Source organism: Platalea leucorodia, assembly GCF_965183815.1.
Source record: "Platalea leucorodia genome assembly, chromosome: 7".
NCBI classification, from domain to species: Eukaryota; Metazoa; Chordata; class Aves; order Pelecaniformes; family Threskiornithidae; genus Platalea; species Platalea leucorodia.
In genome coordinates this window covers 29,154,842-29,176,433 of record NC_138829.1, presented here as the reverse complement: position 1 = coordinate 29,176,433, position 21,592 = coordinate 29,154,842, and the positions used below count along the sequence as shown (strand labels likewise).

The 21,592-nt window shown below is 42.5% G+C and overlaps 1 protein-coding gene across 4 annotated transcripts; it reads left to right on the top strand.

Annotated features, from left to right (window-relative positions):
- The first annotated feature begins 582 nt into the window (after positions 1 to 582).
- On the top strand, positions 583 to 21,065 carry FAM177A1 (family with sequence similarity 177 member A1). 4 transcript variants are annotated; one of them, XM_082318580.1, is made up of 6 exons: positions 583 to 764; positions 8,964 to 9,140; positions 16,306 to 16,372; positions 18,098 to 18,195; positions 18,380 to 18,561; positions 19,049 to 21,065. In XM_082318580.1, the coding sequence occupies exons 2-6, from the start codon at positions 9,069 to 9,071 to the stop codon at positions 19,182 to 19,184; spliced, it is 555 nt and encodes a 184-aa protein (XP_082174706.1). In that variant the 5' UTR covers positions 583 to 764; positions 8,964 to 9,068; the 3' UTR covers positions 19,185 to 21,065. The 4 variants fall into 4 exon arrangements, with proteins under 4 accessions (XP_082174706.1, XP_082174703.1, XP_082174704.1 ...); XM_082318577.1 differs by lacking the exon at positions 583 to 764 and adding an exon at positions 4,618 to 4,793; XM_082318579.1 differs by lacking the exon at positions 583 to 764 and adding an exon at positions 6,132 to 6,481.
- Positions 21,066 to 21,592: the final 527 nt, after the last annotated feature.

The following is a 21,592-nucleotide window of genomic DNA, read 5'->3' as shown; positions in this document are numbered from 1 at the left end:
CTAGATGGAATTCTGTGTAGGTATCGAACTTAAAATAAAACAGACCGCTAGCTGTATCTGACAGAGCATATTGCCCCAACTCAGCCACCATCTGACCTTGATTTCCTGTATGTTGTGGTTTAACCCCAGTTGGCCACTAAGCACCACACAGCTGCTCCCCATGGTGGGATGGGGGAGAGAACTGGGGGGAAAAGAAAGTAAAAGCCATGGGCTGAGATAAAAACAGCTGACGAGGACAGCAGAGGAAGAGAATAATAATGATAAAAGTATACAAAGCAAGTGATGCACAATGCAATTGCTCACCACCTGCTGATCAATGCCCAGCTGGTCCCTGAGCAGCGGTCCCCACCTCCCAGCCAACTCCCCCCAGTTTATATGCTGAGCATGGTGTCATACGGTGTGGCACAGCCCTTTGGCCAGGCTGGGTCAGCCCCCCTGGCTGTGCCCCCTCCCACCTTATTGTGCACCTGGCAGAGCAGGGGAAGCTGAAAAGTCCTTGACTTAGTGTAAGCACTACTTAGCAACAACTAAAACATCAGTGTGTTATCAACATCATTCTCATACTAAATCCAAAACATAGTGCTATACCAGTTACTAGGAAGAAAATTAACCCTATCCCAGCCAAAATGATGACACTACAGCATTTCTTCTTTTAATATTTCAGTTTGCTGTGTTGGTCTCAAAGGGTGGAATCTACAGGCACGCTTCAGAAACTAGGTAGACCAGATGAGCCTTGAAATCCAGCATACATCTTGGCAAATGTGGTAAGATCTTTCACCTTTCTCTTAAGGCAAGAGGGTATATTATGAATTTATTTTAATATACTGTAGAGTGCTTGGGTTGTAAATGGATAGCCATCTCTCTTGCTTAGATGAGATGAAAGTTAAATGCAGTAATTAAAACAAGTGTGTTTGTCTGTCAACCAGTTCTTTGAGAGGATGGTAGCTAACCCAGCTGACAGTGAATAGCTTATAAAGGTAATTATGCTCTTGTGCTAATAAAACATAAGATGTGCTGTAACTTAGTTTCTAATGTGGAAGTATCTTCTGCGTGATTAGTGGTATGTGTATTCAATGTATGGAGAATGCTGAAAAATCTTCAGGTATGCCATTTACCTACAGCATGGATTTTATGCACAGCCTTAGTCTGCAAAAGGATTAGTTAAGTTGGATCTTAGTATTTTAAATGTCACAAAAGAATGAGTCCTTGCATATCACCAGCTTGTGGGGGAGCTGTCCTCAGCTACTTACGTGGTGTGTGTTTACTAAAACTGTTTATCTCTCTTTTTTTTTTTTTTTTTTTTTTAGTATTTTCAGTTCTTGAGCAGTACAAACCAACGCAATATACAAAACCACGCAGCAAAGAGTAGCAAATAAATCTTGATTTGGAATGCAGTCGGTAGGGGGGAGTGGATAGTTAAGTTGAATGCTTTTGATGGAAATCAAACATGAATAGGCACATTGAGGATGAACAGTGAAGCGCTGTGCTTCTGGACAGGCTCAGTCAGACTGTCAAGTTACCAACAATTAACTCTTTCTATTTTCAATTCATTGCATACATTTAGTGTGTGGTCTTTAGTTCACCATTTCCAAACTACTACCGCTGCAACCAGCCAGGAAAAGAGCTGTCACTAGCTGTGCGTTGGCAGAGGCAAGAGCAAGTTCAGGACGCGTTTTCTTTGAAGTATAGGATGTGCCAATTGTTATTTCTAAGGTATACACTGGAATGAACAAATAGCAGGATTTTGCTCTTACCTTAACATGCCAGGGAGAAAAGACTTTGGAGCCTGCTTGGAATAATTGCCTAAAGATGTGAAGTTTTAAAAAACAAAAACCATAGATTCACGTTGGAGGCACATAAAAGGGAGAGTTCAGCTGTGTAGGAGCACCTATAAAATTATCTCATGGCTTTATCTGAGAACAACAATTTTAGGGAGTGTGGGCAATAATTTTTTTATGTTTGTGGATCCTGCAGAGCACAACGTGTAGAAGAAACTCCTAAAGCTGTTGCAGGAGAACAGAAGCTATCGTGTTCTATATGTTCTCTCAGTTTGGCGTTCTGAATTGGAGACTTAACTGCATCAAGCTAGGAGAGACCGTGTAAAACACTGCCAGCAAGCGCCATGAGCAGCAACTGTCCCAGCGCCATTTTCTTGCATCAGGCTTCTTGTACTCGTCCTCCATAGGATCTCACCATGTTCTGCAGCTAAGTTTTCTCTGGCATACAAGAAGCCTGAAAAGTTAGAAGCAAACAAACTTCACTGGAAATACTTAGAAGATTGAGGTCTGTCTTTCTGTGTATATCTTACTGAAAGCTGTCGCTGCTCAGACAAGTTTGTCTGCTGCTTTGGTGTCTGGACAGACAGCTAAATGAAGTTCGTTGAGAACTTGAAGTAGGTAGGGAAGGGTTTAGGTAATTGTAGTGCCCGGGGAAGGCCACTAGAAGGAGCCAATGGACAAGAGAGCAACGTACAAAATAAGCTCAACAGTTTATTTCTGTTTTAGAAGTGCACTCTTATTTTAAAATGAGCGACACCCTGCAGTCACCCTTTTTTTTGGTTATATGATGTTAGTAAGCTTTGACATCCAGCACACTAATATAGAAATAGGCATTTGTTGCATGTTTACTTTTTTGGAAGATGGTGGTGGTTCTGTAAAAGTGGAAGACCTTCACCACCTGTGGAATAATCATGTATCATTGGTGCATGCTTTATCAGTTTGCTGCCTTTTTAGGGCAAATCCTACCCGTAGGGCTAGAACAACAGGTTTGATGGAAATTTTTTTCACTCCTTCAAGAAAGCGGAGGACCTTGGCAGTTCAAAAATAAATATCCTCTTATTGCAGCTAGGGCAAAGGATGCATGTAGCTCATGGCAACCATTCTTAAGCCTCTCTGCTGAGCAGCCTACTAAGAGGAAACAGTTATGATGGCCAATAGGTAGCTGCGTGATAGGAGCTGGACGATTAACTAGTAGCACACACAAATAGCCATGGAAAGGCACAGGCATGGGTTTATTTGTTAACAGTCTTTACCTTTCCTCAGGACCTTCAATATTGACACTCGCTAAATCTATTAAACTTGTCTAAGTTGCAAATGCTAATTGTTCTGGGAGGTGAAAGATTAACTTCAATATTACTGTACAGCTGCTATAATTGCAGTAGAGGCAAAGGAGAGCAAGTTGGCTGGTTGATGATTTAATGCTGTACTTTAAGGGCTGCTACCCTATTTCAACCCATCCTTAGTAAACAGAATGTAGGTTCTAATAAGGGTAAGAGGTATTTATGGGCCCTTACATTAGTTTGTTTCTCTGCAGTTTTAAGTAATACCTTTAACATACAAAGCAGATGTTCAGTCCTGTGCGATCTAAAGTAGTACTCTAATCTTTCATTCGTATGTTTCTGTAATCACACATTCAATAGTACATTCTGTGTGTCAGCCCTTTTCATAAGGGGAACATTTTCTGCCTTGCACTAGTATAATTGTAGATCTGGTACGTCTATACTTTACCTGGCACTTTAATTTGCTATGGGATCTGGATAATGCTTTGATAATATGACTAAGAAAGTGCCTAAGAGCCTATCTATGCTACAGACTGTAATTCTTTGGAAGCTATTCTTAGTGACAGAGGATAGAAGAATGTCTTTTGCTGTCATGTAAATAAGTGCATGTTACAGCCATTGGCTCCAACGCTTAAAAAAACAACCCAAACTTACTCCTTTCTCCCATAAAAAGGATGTTTTGAATGCTTCTACCTCCAGCTGTTTTCACTAGTAGCTGGCATTGGCTAACGTGCTTGTCCTTAGGTCAGCCCTGGCCCCTCCATCAGGCTGGGCCAGCGCCTGCAGGCAGGTGGCCTCAGCACAGACCTGGGGGAAAAGGGCTCCCCGCTCTCTGCTGGAGCAGTTGTGCAAACCAATTACCTGACAAACGCTTTTCCCTGCCTGCTGGGAATAAACCTTATTTTCTCACCCAGACACATCCCAGGGGCCAGGGCACCCTTGGTTTGCATTTCTTTCTTGTTCTGTCGTTCGTCCTTTACAATGCGTTGAATGGCCTGAGCCAAGGCCAGGTACCGAAAGGCTCAGCGAGCTGCCGCGTCGAGAGAGAGGCCTCTTAAATACTGTCAAGTAACCTCATGCACTTCTCAAAATGTTCTTCTATTATTTTGCAGATTTTTACAGTATCCTAGGAAGATGTGCTCATTTCCTCACAACGGGCAGCGCTTTCCCTCTCTGCAGCGGGGGTACGCTTCCCGCTGCGTGTAGCTATGGCTGTGCCTGGCCGCCCGCCCGCCCCTGGTCTCTGCCCGGGCTCCCTCCGGTCGCTGCCGGCCTGCGGAGGGAAGAGAAACGACGGAGGCCGGGAGCGGCTCGGCCCCGCTCCCGGGGGAGGCAGCGGGCGCCGCTGCCGGGTGGGTCGGGGCTTACGGGCGCGGCCGGCCGCGGCGGGGCACCCCGCCCCTCGGGGCGCGGAGGGGCAGCGGGCGGCGGCCCCGCGGGCCGCGGCGGGCCGCAAGCGCCGCCCCGGCGGGCGGTGTGACGGGCGGTGTGACGGGCGGTGTGACGGGCGGTGTGACGGGCGGTGTGACGGGCGGTGTGACGGGCGGTGTGACGGGCGGTGTGACGGGCGGCGCCGCCCGGCTGCTCGCCTCCCAGGGCCGCGGCGGGCCCGCTGCCGCCCTCCCCCGGCGCCGCGGCGGGCGGGAGGATGGAGCAGGGGCTGTCCGCCATCACCCTCTACTGCGCGCCCGCCGCCGGCCCCGCGGCTGCCGCCTGCGCCATGGAGCCCGAGCAGGTGAGCGGGGCCGGGGCCGGCGGGGCGGCCTCTCCCCCCCGTCCCGCCCTCCCGGCCGGCCGGGCCGGGCCGCCCCGCCGCGGGGCCCGGGAGGAGGCCGCTTCCGGGGGAGGGCGAGGCCCCTCGGGCCGCGGCGGGACGGGCGGCGGCGCTGGGGTCCGGCCGGGGCGGGGGCGGCGGCCGCGGCCTGGCCCCCCCCGGGGCGTGCGGCAGCGGGGGAGCCCCCGGCGCCGGCCGGTTCTCCGCGGCGGGTGGCGGGCTGCGCGGGGCGGCGGTCGGTTCGTCCGTCCGCCTGTCATTCCAGCGCTCTGTGATCGCAGGCAGCACGGCGGGCACGCGTGTCTCGGGTGCCCCCGGTTCACCGGCAGAGAACGCCTCTTACAGGCGAGCCTGATAAACACTGCGCTGGGGCCGGTTTCGGCTCCGCTCCGCGCTGTCGGGCTGGCGGCGGCGCTGGCTTGGGCGGCAGCCGGGCCGGCCCTGCCCGCCGCTCCGCGGGCGCCTCTCGCCGTCGCCTCGGCTTCCCGCCGGCTGCAGTTGTGCGCTGCCCCTTCCCCGCTTACGGTGCCTTTCCAAGGCTCCCTGTTCCCAGGGTGTCTTTTCTTACAGGCGTCCTCTGACTCTGTTTTGTTGTCTTGTTTCACAAAGACTCGTGCTGGTTAATTTCAGTTGAAACACAAGGGTGGAAAGTCAAGCAATCCTAAAAAAAAAAAAACAAAAACAAACCCACAAATCCAAACAACCTCCCCCCCAAAATACTCTAGCCAAAATAAGTAACACAAATGAAATCAGTGAGGCTGGCAAGATAGCATGGGTAGAAATATTTCTCATTAACTATTACCAGCCTTCTAGCAACTAGCACCATCAGGTCAGTAGATCTGTGCAAATTGTATTGCTCATCTTTCCGAGGGAGAGTGGACATCACAGACTTTGGCATTTTGGGCCGTAAGGTCTCATAAGGATGCCTGAGTCCAGCAGATTAAAAGATGCCAAAGCGCGTAGTCTGCTCTCCCTATTGCTTTTTGCTTTTCTTCCTCTCCTTGATGAAACTTTAAGTTATTGCATCATCTAGTATTAGTTGTGTGAGCTCTCTTAGCTTACCTGCAGGTGCCCTGGCACACCTCATCCTTAAATGTAGTTTGTTTATTTTGGCATTTTGGGTGTGGACTAAAATTCCATTGTGCTGGGTATTGTACCAACGCTGTCAAAATGTGCCCTGCTCTGTCTCTCTTTCTGGCCAAAGGGTGAGATAAAAGAGTGGGTGTAAAGAGGGTAAACAAGGAGCCACAGTTTCAGATGCCGCCTTCCCCATAGGTGAGGTTTGTGTGGGTGCCGTAAAGCCAACAAAAATTCCAACAGGGCATCTAAAAGAAAAAGGAAGTTGCTTTCCAGTGTTGACAAGAGTCCCTTCGGAGCCTTAGCTGATGTGGCAGAAAGCACAAGGGTGGCTGGCCTTCGTCTCTAATAGTTGCTGGAACAGAAGCCAAAGTAAATACTTTTATGGCACGAGGTTAAGAGAAACACTGAGTCTTTCAAGAGCCTTATAATGTGTTGGAGAGGGACGAGCCTGTGGAAAAAAATGAGGTGGCAACCTGACCAAAGCCATGGAGAAGAACGATCTTTGTAACAACTGTGAAGGAAGATCAGAAGTATAAAGCCTCAAACAGGAGATACATTTGAGCTATAAAGTGAGTCTAGCTGACAATTCTAGAATAGTTCTGCATTGCCACAGTTTTGGAAAAATAAATAAAATTTACTGATGCTGGACTTTCTGCTTGCAGCTGGGAGAGTTGGCTTTTATTGATGTGCATGTAAAAATTAAAAGGTCAAATGCCACAATAGTGACTAAAACCCGTATCCAGGTTTGTTGACTAGGTAATAACCAAAGCAGCAGCTGAAACGTATTGTTTTATTTAATAATTTAGGACTCTGAACCAGATTACTAAAGGAAGCAGATTCATAATTTCTTGATGAATTCTTACTGTCTTGAACTACTGCATTTGTCTGAAACTTTGTACCAGTACCAGCTATGCAGAGCTGCTTACTCTAGGTACTGTAAGTGGAGTGCGGGATGGGTGTGCAGGGAATTAAAGCCTGCTTTTTAAACTTTAAATATTAACTACAATTTTTTTCTAAGTTAAAATATTTGAAGCGTTTGAGTTAAACAAGCCAAAATCAGATGAAGAGACTGTGCCTTTAGAGTAGCTCTGAGGAGAGGCTCATGTTGCTTGCTGTTATTAATCAGAGTAATATTTGTGATGCTGTGTCGCAAGAAATAGTGCTCTTCAGCACTGTGACTAAACATGAAAAATGGCATCATTGTATGATGCCAATAAAGGAGCGTGAAATGTTTATAAAAGGCTGATTCTGTGGTGCTCTTTGCTCCAAAAAATACAAAACTGAGTTGCAGTAAGTGGCGCCCGCTTTTACAGCAGCAGCAAGGAGCGCTCCCTGTGCTTCGATTGCTTCACCGTTTCCAGCATTCATATTTTTGTAGCTTTGCTGCTCTGCTCCCGCTCTGTTCCCAAGGCTGATACGCAGCAGAGAGAGTGCGCTGGGCCCTGTATAGTCAGTTTTGTCTTTCTACATGAAAATGTAATTCTGCATGAAAATGTAATGCTCTTTCAGCTGAATTACCCTATTGAAAACTTGCCACTTCATTCTGCTCTGCTCCTCCAGGAAAACGCCCGAAATGTGCCATGGTAGCTAAAGAAACGCTAGGGGAAGCTGGAATGACTTGCAGTTTTGAGAAGCGGTGGTACGAGGGCTAGGAGAGACGATGAATGTGTGCGCTCCCTCTCCACGCTGTAGAGCTCTGCACGTGATCTTTACCTTCCCTCCCTCTTTTCTGTGGGCACGAGAAAAATCTGTTGCCTGGAATGAAGGCAGCCACTCCGCTCCCCACGGCCCCCTCCTGCCCCTCTCCACCATGCCCACTGGCTTTCCCAGCTAACTGTGAGCCCGTTTGCCTTGTAAAGCTAATTTATGTAATGTAACATGAGAGACGGGGATGGTGACGCTGTGCTTGCAGCAATTATGGGATGTCTTATAACTATGTGATAAAACATATTTTTATAAATAATTTTGAATTGTCTCTGTGGAGACATTTAAGGTTGCATGGACAAGCAGTCGAAAATTGGAACGTACCTGTTTTATGCAACCTGAATTCTGTGTACACGTACACGTATCTCATTCCTTATGATACGGTTTCAAGTTACATGGGCTCGTGCATTTTTAAAAACCTTTGTAGTACGTTAAAAACCTGTGGCTGGCATTTCCTAACTTCTGTGTCCTTCTCTGCATGACAGAAGTGTTTTCAAAACAGCTTTATGCATTTGATGCAGTAATATCTAAAAGCTCTACCGAGGTGAAGGCTCTGTTTTGATAGATACAATACAAAACCTTACTAAAATTCTCTGGCCGCAGGAGTTACTAGCCTAAAGAATAATTGATTGGCCTTTGAACTAGAAGTATATTTTTTTAATGCTTGTAACCCAAAGACTGCATTGTAGTATTCAGCAGCTGGAAGGACAAAACCAGACATTGTAGTTCTCTTTTTATATGCCCTTAGTCACAAGACTAAGTGTTGTTCTTTTAGCATGGTCCCTTGTACTAATCATGATTGCTGATGAAAGCCCACAGAGGCAGATCCCTGGATGCATCTTTTTAAAGCTTGAGCCTGGCTGCTTAGTTATCCTTCATTCAGTTCTCTTCTGTGCTAGAGGTGTCTGTCTAAGCTTGCAAAGAGGTGGCTACAGCCTATGAACTACTACATTAATTTCACTAGATATTCATTCCAAAACCAATGATACTTCTAAATATTAACACTTATGTGCTCATCAAATTATTTAAAGAAAAGGGTCCTGCTAAGAAACTCCTACGTAACACAGCGCTCTTTTGGAATAGATGTTTTTAATACCGCCTGCCCATGCTGAAGTGAAGGCGCTTACCTTTTTGTTATTTTTAGTGAAGAGATCAGTTTTTACATATCTGCAAACAATAATGTTTCAGTCTTATCTTTTCCCTACAGCCAAGCTCTTGCAAATGTCCATTGCGTATGCTAATCAATCTAAAATATTCTAAATACGTCGTGAAGTTTTTTTAAGGGGGAACTTTTCCAGTTCCAGAAGCATGTACTTGAGATAATGATTTTTTTTTTCTTCTTTATAGCAACTTGCAAATGGAGATAGAGGCTTTGAGAATGTGGAGCTGGGTGTCATAGGAAAGAAGAAGAGAATTCCAAGGAGGGTTATTCATTTTGCAAGTGGAGAAACAATGGAAGAATATAGCACAGATGAAGAGGAGGATGAACAAGAGAAAAAAGACCTGTTGCCACCTGTAGATCCTGTAGGTATTTTACTCGGTAAATTGCTACTTCTGGTTTCCTGGGTAACTACCCACATTTTAAACTTTAATTTTTGTGTCACAAATCTGATTTAGTATTAAAGATTCCCTTAATTTGATTGGCTCTAGGGACTGAGAAATCTGTGAGAAGTATTCCTGAGAAGTTTTGTCCTGGAGCCCTACTCCACTAAAGTAGCCCTGTTAATTAGAAATGGGTTTGATTTCTTCATGGTTCTAGTCTGTCCTCTCCAGCATTTCCCTCTCTGATAATATTTGCTTGGTGTCTCCTTGATTCATACTGTTGTTTAAAAAAGTGTGCAGGGAAGGCATTTATTTCCTTACGGTTGGTGACAGTGGAGAGTTGAACCTGTAACTTAGTGTTACCATACCAGCAATTTGATACAATTAAAAGAGTATAGAAGGGAAAGAAACAGATGACTTGCAGAAATAAAGGAAAACTGGTGTAATTCATGGTATATCAAAAAACAGGTTTTAAAGGACCTGCCTAGTCCCTGTATGTAATGTTCATCTGTCTTGTAAGCTGTGAAGATGTTGCTCGACCTGTGAATGGAGTCTCCATTTATTGGTCCAAATTCAAGTTGAATTTCGACAATTAAAGCTGTCTCCAATAGCATGTGTTGTAGCTGCTAAAATACATTTTCCTTTTTGTCAGTTATTCTGGATCTATACTTAGAGGTAAAATGAAAGACATAATCTGTTTTATTCTCTTGGCGTGTCTGACAATCTATTTTGTAGTGATCCTGTATTTGCAAAGCTCGCAGCCGTGCGTGCCAGCACTGGCGGCAGCAGCTCCCCGCCCTCTGGCAGTCAGTCCCAGAGCTGATCCGCATCCATCTCTTCATCTCTCCACATCCCCAGTCTCATGTTTCTTTTACGACACCCCCATGAACTGGTGTCCGAACCACCTCTTTTCTCTACCCTCCTACAACAATTCTTAATGCAATAAATTGGGCCCGCGGTCCTGTTCCCTGCCTGCTGGCGGGGCTCCCTTCCCGGCCCTCTCTGGGCTTGGTTGCCTGTACTGAGCTAGCGGTGGAGACTCCAAAACTGGCTGGGTCCTTGCTGATGTGCTGGAGCGCGGTCAGGCAGCCGGGAGTCATTGCTTTGGGAGCCCTGCCTGGTTGCACGCTGGAGGCAGATGCCAGTGCAGAGCGGCTTCAGATAAGAGTCTTTCCGTGCACGGAAAACGGTGCCCTGTTTTCTGCTTGACATTGCTGTTGAAATGACTTCTGCACCATCATTTGGGAATCTGTGATTCAGAAATGTTGTGGTTGAAGCTTTCTGTTTACTGTACAGTAGTAGGCCCTGTATTTATTTATAGGCATATCCATCCTGGGAGAGCTTGGCTTTGTTGAAGGGACTGCAGTGAAGAGTTTGACTTTCTGCTCATTCTCTTCTTCAGAAGTGGTGAACCAAAAGGGGTTTGCTTTGGGAAGGACTGTCAATCAGTTCTTTTTTTCCCCTCTGTAAAATGAATTTATCTCGAAGAAAAAAAAGAAAAAGTGTTTTGAGGGCTGAGCTGCAGCGAGGCTATGGGAATTCAGCTGGGATTGGTGTTCTTAGCAATTCACAGGTGAAGCTGTTGCGTTTCATCTTGGAAGGCTTGTTGGTAGCGCTCTCTCTTCCTTGCTAGGCAGTTCTTGTATACAACGAAAAGTAACAGTAGCCTGCAAGCAGGTAGGGTATCGTCAGTGTAAAATACACCTGAAGGTCATAGATTGAAAAGAAATGTATTGTACTCACAAACAATGAGTAGATGTTAAACTACCTTGCTAGGTGTTGGGTTTTTTTCCTCTGTAAGGATCTACTCAAAGAAGTGCAAGAACTGTGAAACTTACTGAATATTATGGTAATATCCAGGTATATTTAGAGTCAGATCTGTTCCCCACTATGCAGGTTGTGTCAGATATCCATGGATGCATACGAAGAGGTTTTTTTTTTTCCCCAACTATAATTAGCAGGGGACCAGATCTATATAGAGATAATATAATTTTTTGTGCCATTTCCTCTCAGCGGAAGAGTTCCACTGTGGCGCAGTGATGGAAGGCTCAGGAGCCTTGATGTACGTGTTGTGAGGCCAGAGACCAGCGTGCTGCTGTACAAATGGACACTTAACTAAAGAGCCCTCGAACGTGCACAACAGCCGGGAATGCTGTGTGATCATTCTCCTGCTTTCCTAATACGGATTTTTTTTCTGAATACCAAAAAGTATATTGTATAGCACAGTTAAGATTGCTTTGTTCTCCTTTTATAGTTTATGAAATCCTTAATTTTTATTACACTTTTTAATAAAAGGACCCCCCAAAACCAGACTAGTTTATTGTGGAGCACAGTATGCCTTATTATGTATTGCTTTTTACCTTGACAGAATAAACTTGATTAGACCAAGGGCTGCCATTAAGTGAAGTTTACCTTATCGGCTGCATGCTTCGTGTATCCCAGCTGAGCCAGTCAATTGAAGAAATGTTAGTCCAAGCTGAGCTTTGATGTTTTAGCCAACAGCTGCCTTAAAAATGGTTTTATTGTAGGATTTCTATAAAAGCAATTAACTAGTCAGTTTGCTGAGACCAGCATGTCTAAAACTTGTTATCTCAGTTGGGATACGAAAAAGTATGTTGCAACTAATAGCTGTTTCTGGTCCAATTTATTTTTAGAAAAAGCACATTTAGTATTTTGAATAGAAACTTTGCATCATGAAATTTCAAAGCTCAGCTGGTATTGGCATCCTGGCAGCTTCTGAATGAGTTTAAGGGAAACAAATATTTCGCCGTGTTGTAAAGAAACGTCTTCAGTAGGTACCTTGGTTTAATTGTGTTTTAGAGCTAAGCAGACAATGACAATGTCTTTCTTACTAAGCAAAGTAACATGTATATATCCTGGTAATATCATAACGAAAGCACTTGGTGTGATGGACTGCTGTCACTCATAACAAAACAAATTCTCAAAAAGAACTGGGTCTTAAATTTTGCTTTGAAACAACGATTCTGATACTTGAATAGGTCAGCACTGAATTCGTTAACATTCTTGGACTGGAGTGTCCATTCTGTTGTGTTGTGGTTTGTTTTTTTTTTTAAGAACAAGTTGAATCCGGAACACATGGTATGCTTAATAAATTTTCCCTGGATTTTTTGGATAATAGCATTCAGTATTATCTGAGTGTTCTCAAAATTTAAATGCTTTAATAACATACATGCTTTAATTTTAACTGAGTCTTCTATTCTGTCCTGAAATGTAGATGCTTACACCTTATATGTAAATCTCCTTTTGCTTCTGTCCACCAAAACTTTATTTTGTAGCAATTAAATTTCTCTGACCTGTTCTAGAAGATAATCTTTCTGTTTATCCCTGGAGGGCCACTTGCTATAAACTCTTTGTTGCATTCACCTATTACACGAGTAGGCAGAAGGTGGAGTGTAAGTCTTTGCAGAGCAACTGTAAGCAATATAACTGTTGGTGATAACCTTAGAATTCATTCTGAGAACATCTCTGCAACAAAGCTCCAGAAGAGATTTAATTTTATTAACCTTCAGTGCTTAGAAAGATTGAAACATGTTCTTGCAGGAAGATTGTCTTGATATCCTGTAGTTAAAAGGAGCTTAACTTCAAATAGCAAAAAGTCCTCTCTTGAGGACCATCGAACTCTAATTTTCTTTTAAGAATTTGGGGATGAGGGAGAAAAAATAGTCACTGACCAAGTAATAGCTATTGTAATACAGTAGAAGCTTTTTGATGGAGGATGGTATGTATGTTCTGGTCTTGTTTTCACTGTCTTGTCTTAAATGCCACAGTTTTACATGGTGGATATACTGAAGGACCTATTCTAGCAATGACCAGTCAATAATTAAACTAATTTAAAATGCATCTTGGCACAGTAAACAATGGAAAAGTTATCTATTTGGTGGTGTATATTAGCTCTTAAAGACAGGATTTGGTTTTTCTTAAATCAGGAAATGATTCTTTTCCTCATTTTGCCATTTTCTCTGGCAAAAAGAAACCCTATGTTCTTTGGAAAGTTCAAGTGTTATTAGGGACTGAAATCTGGCAAAAATAAATATAGATGTGGATTGTTTAGGAACATGGTGCGCTCAGAAGTTCAAGGGAGCACCTGTGTGCTCACTTTGGCAGCCCCATACTAGGAAACAAAATCATGTTCTGTTGTTGAACCAGGGCCCTCTCGGTTTTAGCAATGGTTGAATCCATTATGTTCATTCCTACTTAAAATGCAGCACTTGGATTAAAAACGTACATAAAAAATTTTTGTAATTTAAAAAACAGTTGTCATAACCATTGTGTTTTCCATTTTAAATGGCAAAATAAAGTCAGGATAGCTGAATAGTATAATTAAGCATTTATCAACGTATACTAAAGAGACTGATGGCAGGAGAAATACTGTTCCCTTATAATAAACCAGTGTCCTGTGTTTCATATTGCTGACCCTTGTTTCCAGTCAAGAAAAACAGTATTACTGTGCCCTTGTGTTGATTAAAGACTGAACATTAAGGCTTCTCTGGCCAAATGAGGTTGACGTACAGTATCTGGGTATGTGGTTCTTACTGAACATTAGTAGGACCTGACTTGGGTACCATTTTCCAGTATTGCTCAGTGCATTAAAGCTGCTTCGTGGAGTAGGATTAGTTTGTACTGAGCCGTTGCCTAACAGCCCTGTTCATATGACCCGAACGGTTCTGGTTTTCTCCAGTACCTCTCCTCACCTTACGTTCGCCGTTCCTGCTTCGATCTCCGAGGTGCTCTGGGAAACCACCCAGATTTACCCTGAGGAAATAAGGGGGGAAGAAAAAGGAGGATTATTTCTTGGATGTGTTCCCTTGTTCCTGGTTGTTCTTGGTGGTTTACTCTCCAAGCCATCTCCTTTCTTCTGTTGAATTTGTGTGAAGTAGCTTCTCTCATGGTTTTATATTGCCTTTTGAGACACTTGAAATAATGCTGCTTTTTTAAATTGAGGGGAGTGGCAAAGCCTTGCTTGGCGGGGGTGAAGAAGTGCCTGGTTCGGCTTTGTCAGAAAGCAGAGGTTTCCATGAAGCTGAACTTAGAAATGCTCCTAACATACCAAACTGGTTTGTAATGGAGGTAGGGGAACAGCAGAAATAGACAGACCCTCTGTGTCTGCCGAGCCTCAGATGTTCCCTACCTTTGTGTTACCACAAACATGTTAGAATATTCTGAGTTACTTCTGTCACATCGAAGTTCAGCTTGTCTTTTCACTCTTAAATGTTAAGGGGGCTCTTGCAGCTTCTTGCTTACAGCCGCACAGCAGGCCTTTGTTCGTCCTGTGCACTGTGTGAATGCTTTTTAACCTTGTCACCTCGTTAGGAAGGATTGTACAGAGCCTTGTCAATGCCATTATTTGCACCTGTGGCAACAAGCATTTCCAGCACTTTTCTTGACTTCTTCAACTGAACAAACTCCGAAATGATTGTTGTTAGCCTGTCTGCCAACTGAGCACGTAATCAACAAGCTGGAGGTGCTTTTGTGCAAGCAGGATAGCAGCTGGTTTTGCTTACGCTTTTACCTTGGCAGGACATTTTCCATACCCACTGCCAAAAATATACAGCATCTGGCTTTTTTCAGCCTGCCCAACTTGAGTTTCTGGCTTGACAGACGATTTCTTGCTGCACTGATTTGTAGAGGCTATGCTTGGAAAGCACTGAAGTCTAGTAGCTTGCGTACGTGCATCCTGAGGCTATACCAACTAGTCTCTGTAGCTGTATTATTTACAATAATAGTGGTTGTCCTGTACAGATATTTATTAAATAAGATCACAGAAAACGGTTACTATCAAACAGTTTTTAGCAAAAAGTTATAAATACATATGTAACTGAGTGGAGCTAATGCGTTCCATTTAATAAAAGCTGACACTTTTAATTGCTACTTTCCACAAGGAAAGTACCTCACAGAGATCTTTCCTGGGGGAGATACATAACAAAGAGCTTGCCTGAATACAACAGACTGTTAACTATAAACATGTTTTAGTTCACTATGAAATTTGAGTTTGCCTTTTCACAAAAGCGAAAGCCTACAGCTTTTCCCCCGTTAGACTGGAATCTGCTTTTCCCCTTCTCCTTTTTATTCCATGGCTTGTTTTTTGTTTTATTTTTTATTTAGAAAGAGATACAGCCTCTTTCCTTAATGAAGAGGATTGCCTATGTATGCCTATTAATTTCTAAATTTTCTTTAAGTTCCTATGGGTAAGTATCTCAATTTGTCTGGAGGCTGCAGTGCTTTCTCTGTGGCGGTGAATACACCATAGTTGTGCAAAGGGCAACTCCCCCTCCTCGTCTTCCCGGCCTGTCCTTCCTGAAGAGTCTGTATCCCTCCACTGCAGCACTCCAGTCATGCGAGCTGTCCACTGCATCTCTGGGATCCCAACAAGATCCCAGCCCTGCAGCTGCACACAGATCTCTAATTCCTCGTGTTTACTTCCCACGCTGCGTGCCTTAGTGTGCAGGCACTTTGGGGAGACTTGCTCACTTACGTGCAAATGCTTGAGGTGGCCCCAGTTGAGCCCTGTTTTGTTCGTTTTGTTCCTCGTTTTTCACATCACCCCAGGCCCTTTACTTGTCAGCCCTGTCCCTCGCTCCCTTAGGGGGCTGCGGTAACTCATCGTTCCTGGTTTTGTTCTTCAGGTGCAATTCCAAATGATAATTCGTATCTGGGTGTAAATACTTGAAAGCAGCCTCTTGCTCAGGGACCACTTTGAAGGTTTGGTTTGGTTTGGTTTTAAACAGTCTTTTGCAGTTCTCTCATTATTGTAATGAGGGACTGCTTGGTTAACCCACTTCTCTTCTTGGCCTGATGGAATTCAGAACATTATGGAAAGGTCTTTCCAGTTAGAGGAGTTACCTTGGGATTGAGTTGCATGCTTGTCATTTCCCAGGTCTGAGGGTGGGAAACAAAAACCAGTGAAACAAATGTTCCCAGATGTAAACCATGGTTATATTTGTAACTTACGGTGATACCTTGCTTCGTGTATGTCTGGTCTAGACTTATTTTAAAGCAAAAATCTTGTGGGAGCTGGCAAACAGGAAACATTGCAGATCTCTCTTCTCACTCTGTTTGAGCTTTGCACGTATTATTATGTGCCATGAACATACAGCTATATGTATTCATACTATTCTTGTACTTACAGACAACGCTCACATGGGGACCCTACTTGTGGTTTCACATGCTGCGAGTTGCCACATCAACCTTATCAGGTATTGCTTTATTTAATTCTTGGGTAAACCAATAGTGGAATATTGAAAGTCGCTTTGACAGACTGTAAATCGCCTTTGTGAGCTACTGGCCATTTTTTCAAAAGTATGAATGAACCTGTATTTTAATCTGTGGAGACGTACTCTCTTGCCTTAGGCACCTTTTTTTTTTTTTTACTTGCAATCAACAACTCTTGAATGGAAGAATGAACAGAAAATATCCTTTGCTGAACACTTTTTTCCCCCTTTTTTCTCCATATGGAGATAGGGTGGTGTTGGCAAGGGAGTAGTATGCCAGCTTTCTATTAGGTTTTGCGTGGAACCATTTGGTGTGATGTTATCTGAAAAAAATGCAGTTTGGAGTAACTAAACTGACAGTTTTTATGAAGAAGACAACTAGAAATTATCCCAAGAACACATCTAATCTTGTGCTTTACAACAGATTTCTGAGGTTAGAAAATAAAGAAAAGTAAGACTATTGTCAAGAGTCTTAAACTCGCTGCACAGAAGTTTATTATTTGACCTGTGGACCTCGTAAAATTTTGCGAAGTTTTAAAAAATGCTTGTCCTAGTCTGTGTTCTTCCCAAGAGGTAAAGTATCTTTTTTGGTTTTTTTGACAAATATTGTGGAGTTTCTGCCGTTGTACACCTAATTTTGAATATTTTTAAAAACTATTGGCAGTCTATTCTATTAATTAACCTATCTTTATTTTTAGAAATGCTTTTTCTCTACTGTACAGTGTAATTCTATTCCTTGTCACATCTGTTCTTCATACACAAAGGTAGCTACTCCTTTCCTTTTTTCAGAAGTCTTTTATGAATTTGAAGATCACTATTTCCTTCTTCCCGCTGCAGTTTTGCCTCTTACATTTGGAATTTGAACTGATCTTTTGCTCGGAGCTCTGGGTGCCAGGATATCTATAAAATTAGTTACTGTGAATATTCATTGAAGCAGTCAATTGCTAACTTCTAACTTGTTTTCCCTGAAGATGACTAACTCATTGGCATCCTCGGGGCAGATTTGCAATTTGAAGTGCAATATATTTGACTTCTTGCTTACCTGTGCTCAAGAACCAGTAGCCATCATCACGGTAAAGAGACTGACTGACACAAGCCCACCTGTTCGTACTTCAGACTGTGCGCTACCTGTTCTAGCAAAGTAGCGCTGCTCGTAGCCTCCAGCTTGAAAATCGAGACAGCTGAAACCTAAATATTTTATTAATCCATTAGTATGCAACACAGAACATTGTTAAAAACTGCTACTGACTTGAAGTATGCATATATCAATAAATAACTCTCTAGTTTGCTAGTACCATTAGACTGAAGCGCCAATACCGTTGGTAGCCATGTATTTTTGTCTAACCTTAATTTTCAGTTAAAGTTCAGTTAAAGGCTTATTCTTTAACTGATCCCCTAGCAAAACAAACCTAGATCCAAAGCTGAAACTAGTAGAATTCAAACAAACGCTACTACCATCTAGATTTTCATTGATTTCCATATTCTTCTCCTTTTGTTCATTCTTTATCTTAAAGAACAATTATTAGTATATTGAGCTAATAATTACATATAAGTAGATTAGCCTAGCAGATTTTGGTTTTGTCTTTTGAGTGAAGTAGGACTGTGGAAAACCATTCAGGGAAGATGATGATACCTTTTAAAATAAAACTGTGCTTAAGAATTTTCTTGTAGATACTACTCATATGATGTAAACTACTCTTTATTTTTTAGTGTGTGATTTCCTTGGGGAAAAGATTGCATCTGTTCTGGGGATAAGCACACCAAAATACCAATATGCCATTGATGAGTATTACAGAATGAAGAGAGAGGTATGTGTGTGAGATGGGGTTCGTGCACTCTTTTTCTCCCAACTTGCCTTCCCTGGTATTTTAAAAAATGAAATTTGTATTCCGGCATTAAAATGAAGTTTTAGAACCTCTTGTTTCAGCTTGCCTTCAGTTTTCATTTGACGCATGATTAATGCATGGTTATCCATCAGCCTTTTCTCACCAGCTCATCGGCCTTAGAACTGGCTGGGTCCTGACCGCTGACTGCTCTATTTGCTTCTCTTGTACAATGCATTTTAACGTCAACTGTGTGAGGAAGTTGGATGGAGCAGTTACCGGACACTGTAAAGAGGCGGCTGCTAGGAATATACTTTCCAACCCTAGAACTCGTTCAACCAAGTGTCAAGGGTAAATTGAATACGATGTTACCTTTTGTTCTAAACCATACTGGAAATGACTGATAGGTAGCCAGTGCTTTATACAAAAAAAACTTAATAATCTTCATTTGGAAGAGATGGGAAACATATTTAACGCTTTACTGCTCATTTTTTATTTTTGATAGCTCTTTATTATGAAGAGCTGCAAAAGCTTTAGAGAAGGTAGACCTATTACTGTTGCTACGGACTAAAAACTCCTTATCTAGACATGTGACATTTTTTCTGTGTTTATTTAACGCAGTTTAATCCTTCACTTTCAGTGATTTTTTTTTTTTTTTCCCGTAATAATGGTAATTCTGGAATATACCTCATCTTATGATCAAGTAGGGACTGTTTTCTAGTGGATCAAATGTCCTTGCCTTGTAATAGGAACTGGTGTGCTCTTATGGAAAGACCTAAAGCAAATATGAGTGGTAAATAGTAAATAGTAGCTTACGAATCTGGTTATCTATTTTCAGGAGGAAGAGGAGGAACAGGAAAACAAGATGTCAGAAGAAGCAGAAAGACAGCATCAGGAACAGCAGAACAAGCCACAAGCTGAAGCTCCTGTCCAGACAGACCAACCTGAAGCAACAGCATGCACTTCATTCGTGAATGTAAACTTTGAAAATGAGGGAGATTGCCAGTCCCTTGGGGAAAATAAACAAGATGTAGTTCCTGTCCCTCCTTAAGTTTAAAGCTCTGTGTAATGTAGGAAATAGGAGGTGTCAGGTGTCACAACCTGGCTATAAGAAGCAGGAAAAATAGGATTATACTTGTTCAGTGAAATACAACTTCTAGCATTCTTATTGATCAGGAGAGAGCTAGGCGATGTCTGTTCAGTCTGTCTGCCTCATAAAGGCATTCTGCCAAATTGGCACTTCAGTTAAAATGAAAATTGCACTACCAACATTTGGTCTAAAATTGAATGTGTGAGCTAATTTCTGTGTAAGGCAAGTAAAAATGTCTTTTCTTTGAATTGCTGTGTCTCTAACACCTGTGGATTGCAGATGCAGTGCTGTTTCCTACTTCTAAACACCTATTTCTGATTTGCTCATTGTTTGCAACTCAGCTCTCTATGAATAGATTAATAGGAATCACTATCCTGTAACTCACAAGTCATTATAATAGCGTCTAATTTCCCCTATTTATTGTCACTATTGTATGCATGTATTTTTTTTCTGTTGTTGTTTAGCACAAGAGATAATGTTAGACTTAATGTTAATTAGATTTAAGGGTCCACTGACTTTTTTTTTTATTAAAAAAACCCCAGAACTTTAAAGGAGGCTGTAAACACCCTTAAGAACTTACTAACAAGTACCAGCACTCTTGGAGGCTAATAGTGCTCAAACCATTTGCTTAATGTTAAATTATCAGTAAGGGATGTGCCATTGCAGATGTTTCCCCCCGCTCTAGCACAGAATACATAAATAACTAGAAAACACAAAACCAAACTTATGATTCTTCCTTTTTCTTAAATAAACAAAACATTTTGTTGCAATACTGCAACAACTGTAATTTTTATTGTTGTCTAAGTGAAACACTTTTAAGTAGCCCCAAATAGCAATTACTGCAATGACTGTCATTCCACTCGTAGCTTGTAAAAGGTGAATGGTTTACTTTGCGACAATCAATCAGATGTCAGTGCCCCAGTCACTTCCCATAGAGAATCGTAGATAAAGGAGCAGAGAACCTGCACTAGTTACCATGCGAAACATTACTTCTGTCCTTGAGATTTCTAAAAAAAAATTAAAAATAGTCTTTAGTGAAGTTTTGCATTGGATATCATCACATGCCCCTGGCCTCGGTCCCGTTACCAACCAAGGAGCCTGATGTAATATCAGAGGCCAGGTAACTCGGCTCTTAGTTTCCAGGGTTCAGTTACGCATTTCAGACAACCCTCTGCCTGAACTAGTGTCCTGTAGAGCACAAATCCCTTCTCCTCTGTCTGCCCTTAGCATCCCAGCACTACAGAAAAATCTTGTGAGGAATATTCAGTCATCAGCTCTATTCCATCTGTTTTGGTACTCTGTTCTTTGCCTCTTTTTGAATTGTGAGACAGAGAGTGCTGACAGCTGTGTGAAATCAGTCCTGAATACCTGCAAGGGCCAGCTTGGTTCAGTACCTGGGGAATACACAGAAAACCAGCTTGTTGCAAGTTCTTATACTGTCAAAGATGATAGAAAGCCTCACGTAGCTCAAGAGTGAAACCTTTACAGCTGAAGGATGCTTTGCTTTTCTGCCAAGAAATTAATGTCAGTTGTGTTGGGTTTTCCGCCCCTCTCCCTACTATCTATCATCTGTTGCATTGGAAATGCTCTCACTGCCTTGGGTTTGAACTTCTTTCTTTGTATAAAAAACTGTATTACTCACTGTGCCTTAACTTAATCCTTCCTTCAGTTTTTTGCAAACTGTATGAAAGTGGTTACTTTCATAATGGTTTAATTTTTCTGTAAATGCATTAATTGGTTATTTTATATTTAATATAATTTTTGAACTGGAAGTTGGCTATGGCTTTTCCTTTAAAACTGTGTGGTCTTTGAAACTTTATGCCTGCACACAGGAGCATGTGCCTGTTCACTGTTTTCATCTTTACTGAGTCACACATCCTGGGGGAATATTCAAGCACTGAAATTCAAAATACCGTACTGCCCCCACCCCTTCCTTACAATCTCATGTAGTACGTTAACGTACTTGATGTGTTCAGCACTACCTCAAACTCATAAATAATGCAGGATTGGCCTGGAGCTTACTGTAATTTTATCTGAAGGCTGAAACATTTCTACAGCTTGTTAAAGAGTAAGAGAGCTTCGCTGCTTTAACTACTGCTGTAGCTCAGCTGTACAGTTACGTTAAATTACATAAAATACTTGCAGAGGAGGTTAAGTTGATTAAAGCCTTTATACAGTGTTTGGATTAGTTTTAACTAGACCTAAAGCTAGTGCAGTTCTACTTCTGTGAATGAACCTCTTAAGAATCAGGGAACTATTCAGTCAGTTCAGTAGTTATTTACTTATTCTTTG

Excerpts from the sequence above, each read along its gene's own strand:
- FAM177A1 (XM_082318577.1), top strand. The coding sequence starts at position 4,707 with ATGGAGCAGGGGCTGTCCGCCATCACCCTCTACTGCGCGCCCGCCGCC. Across the intron at positions 18,196-18,379 it reads ATTACAGAATGAAGAGAGAG|CTCATCGGCCTTAGAACTGG; the intron begins GTATGTGTGTGA and ends TTTTCTCACCAG. Across the intron at positions 18,562-19,048 it reads CGTTCAACCAAGTGTCAAGG|GAGGAAGAGGAGGAACAGGA; the intron begins GTAAATTGAATA and ends ATCTATTTTCAG.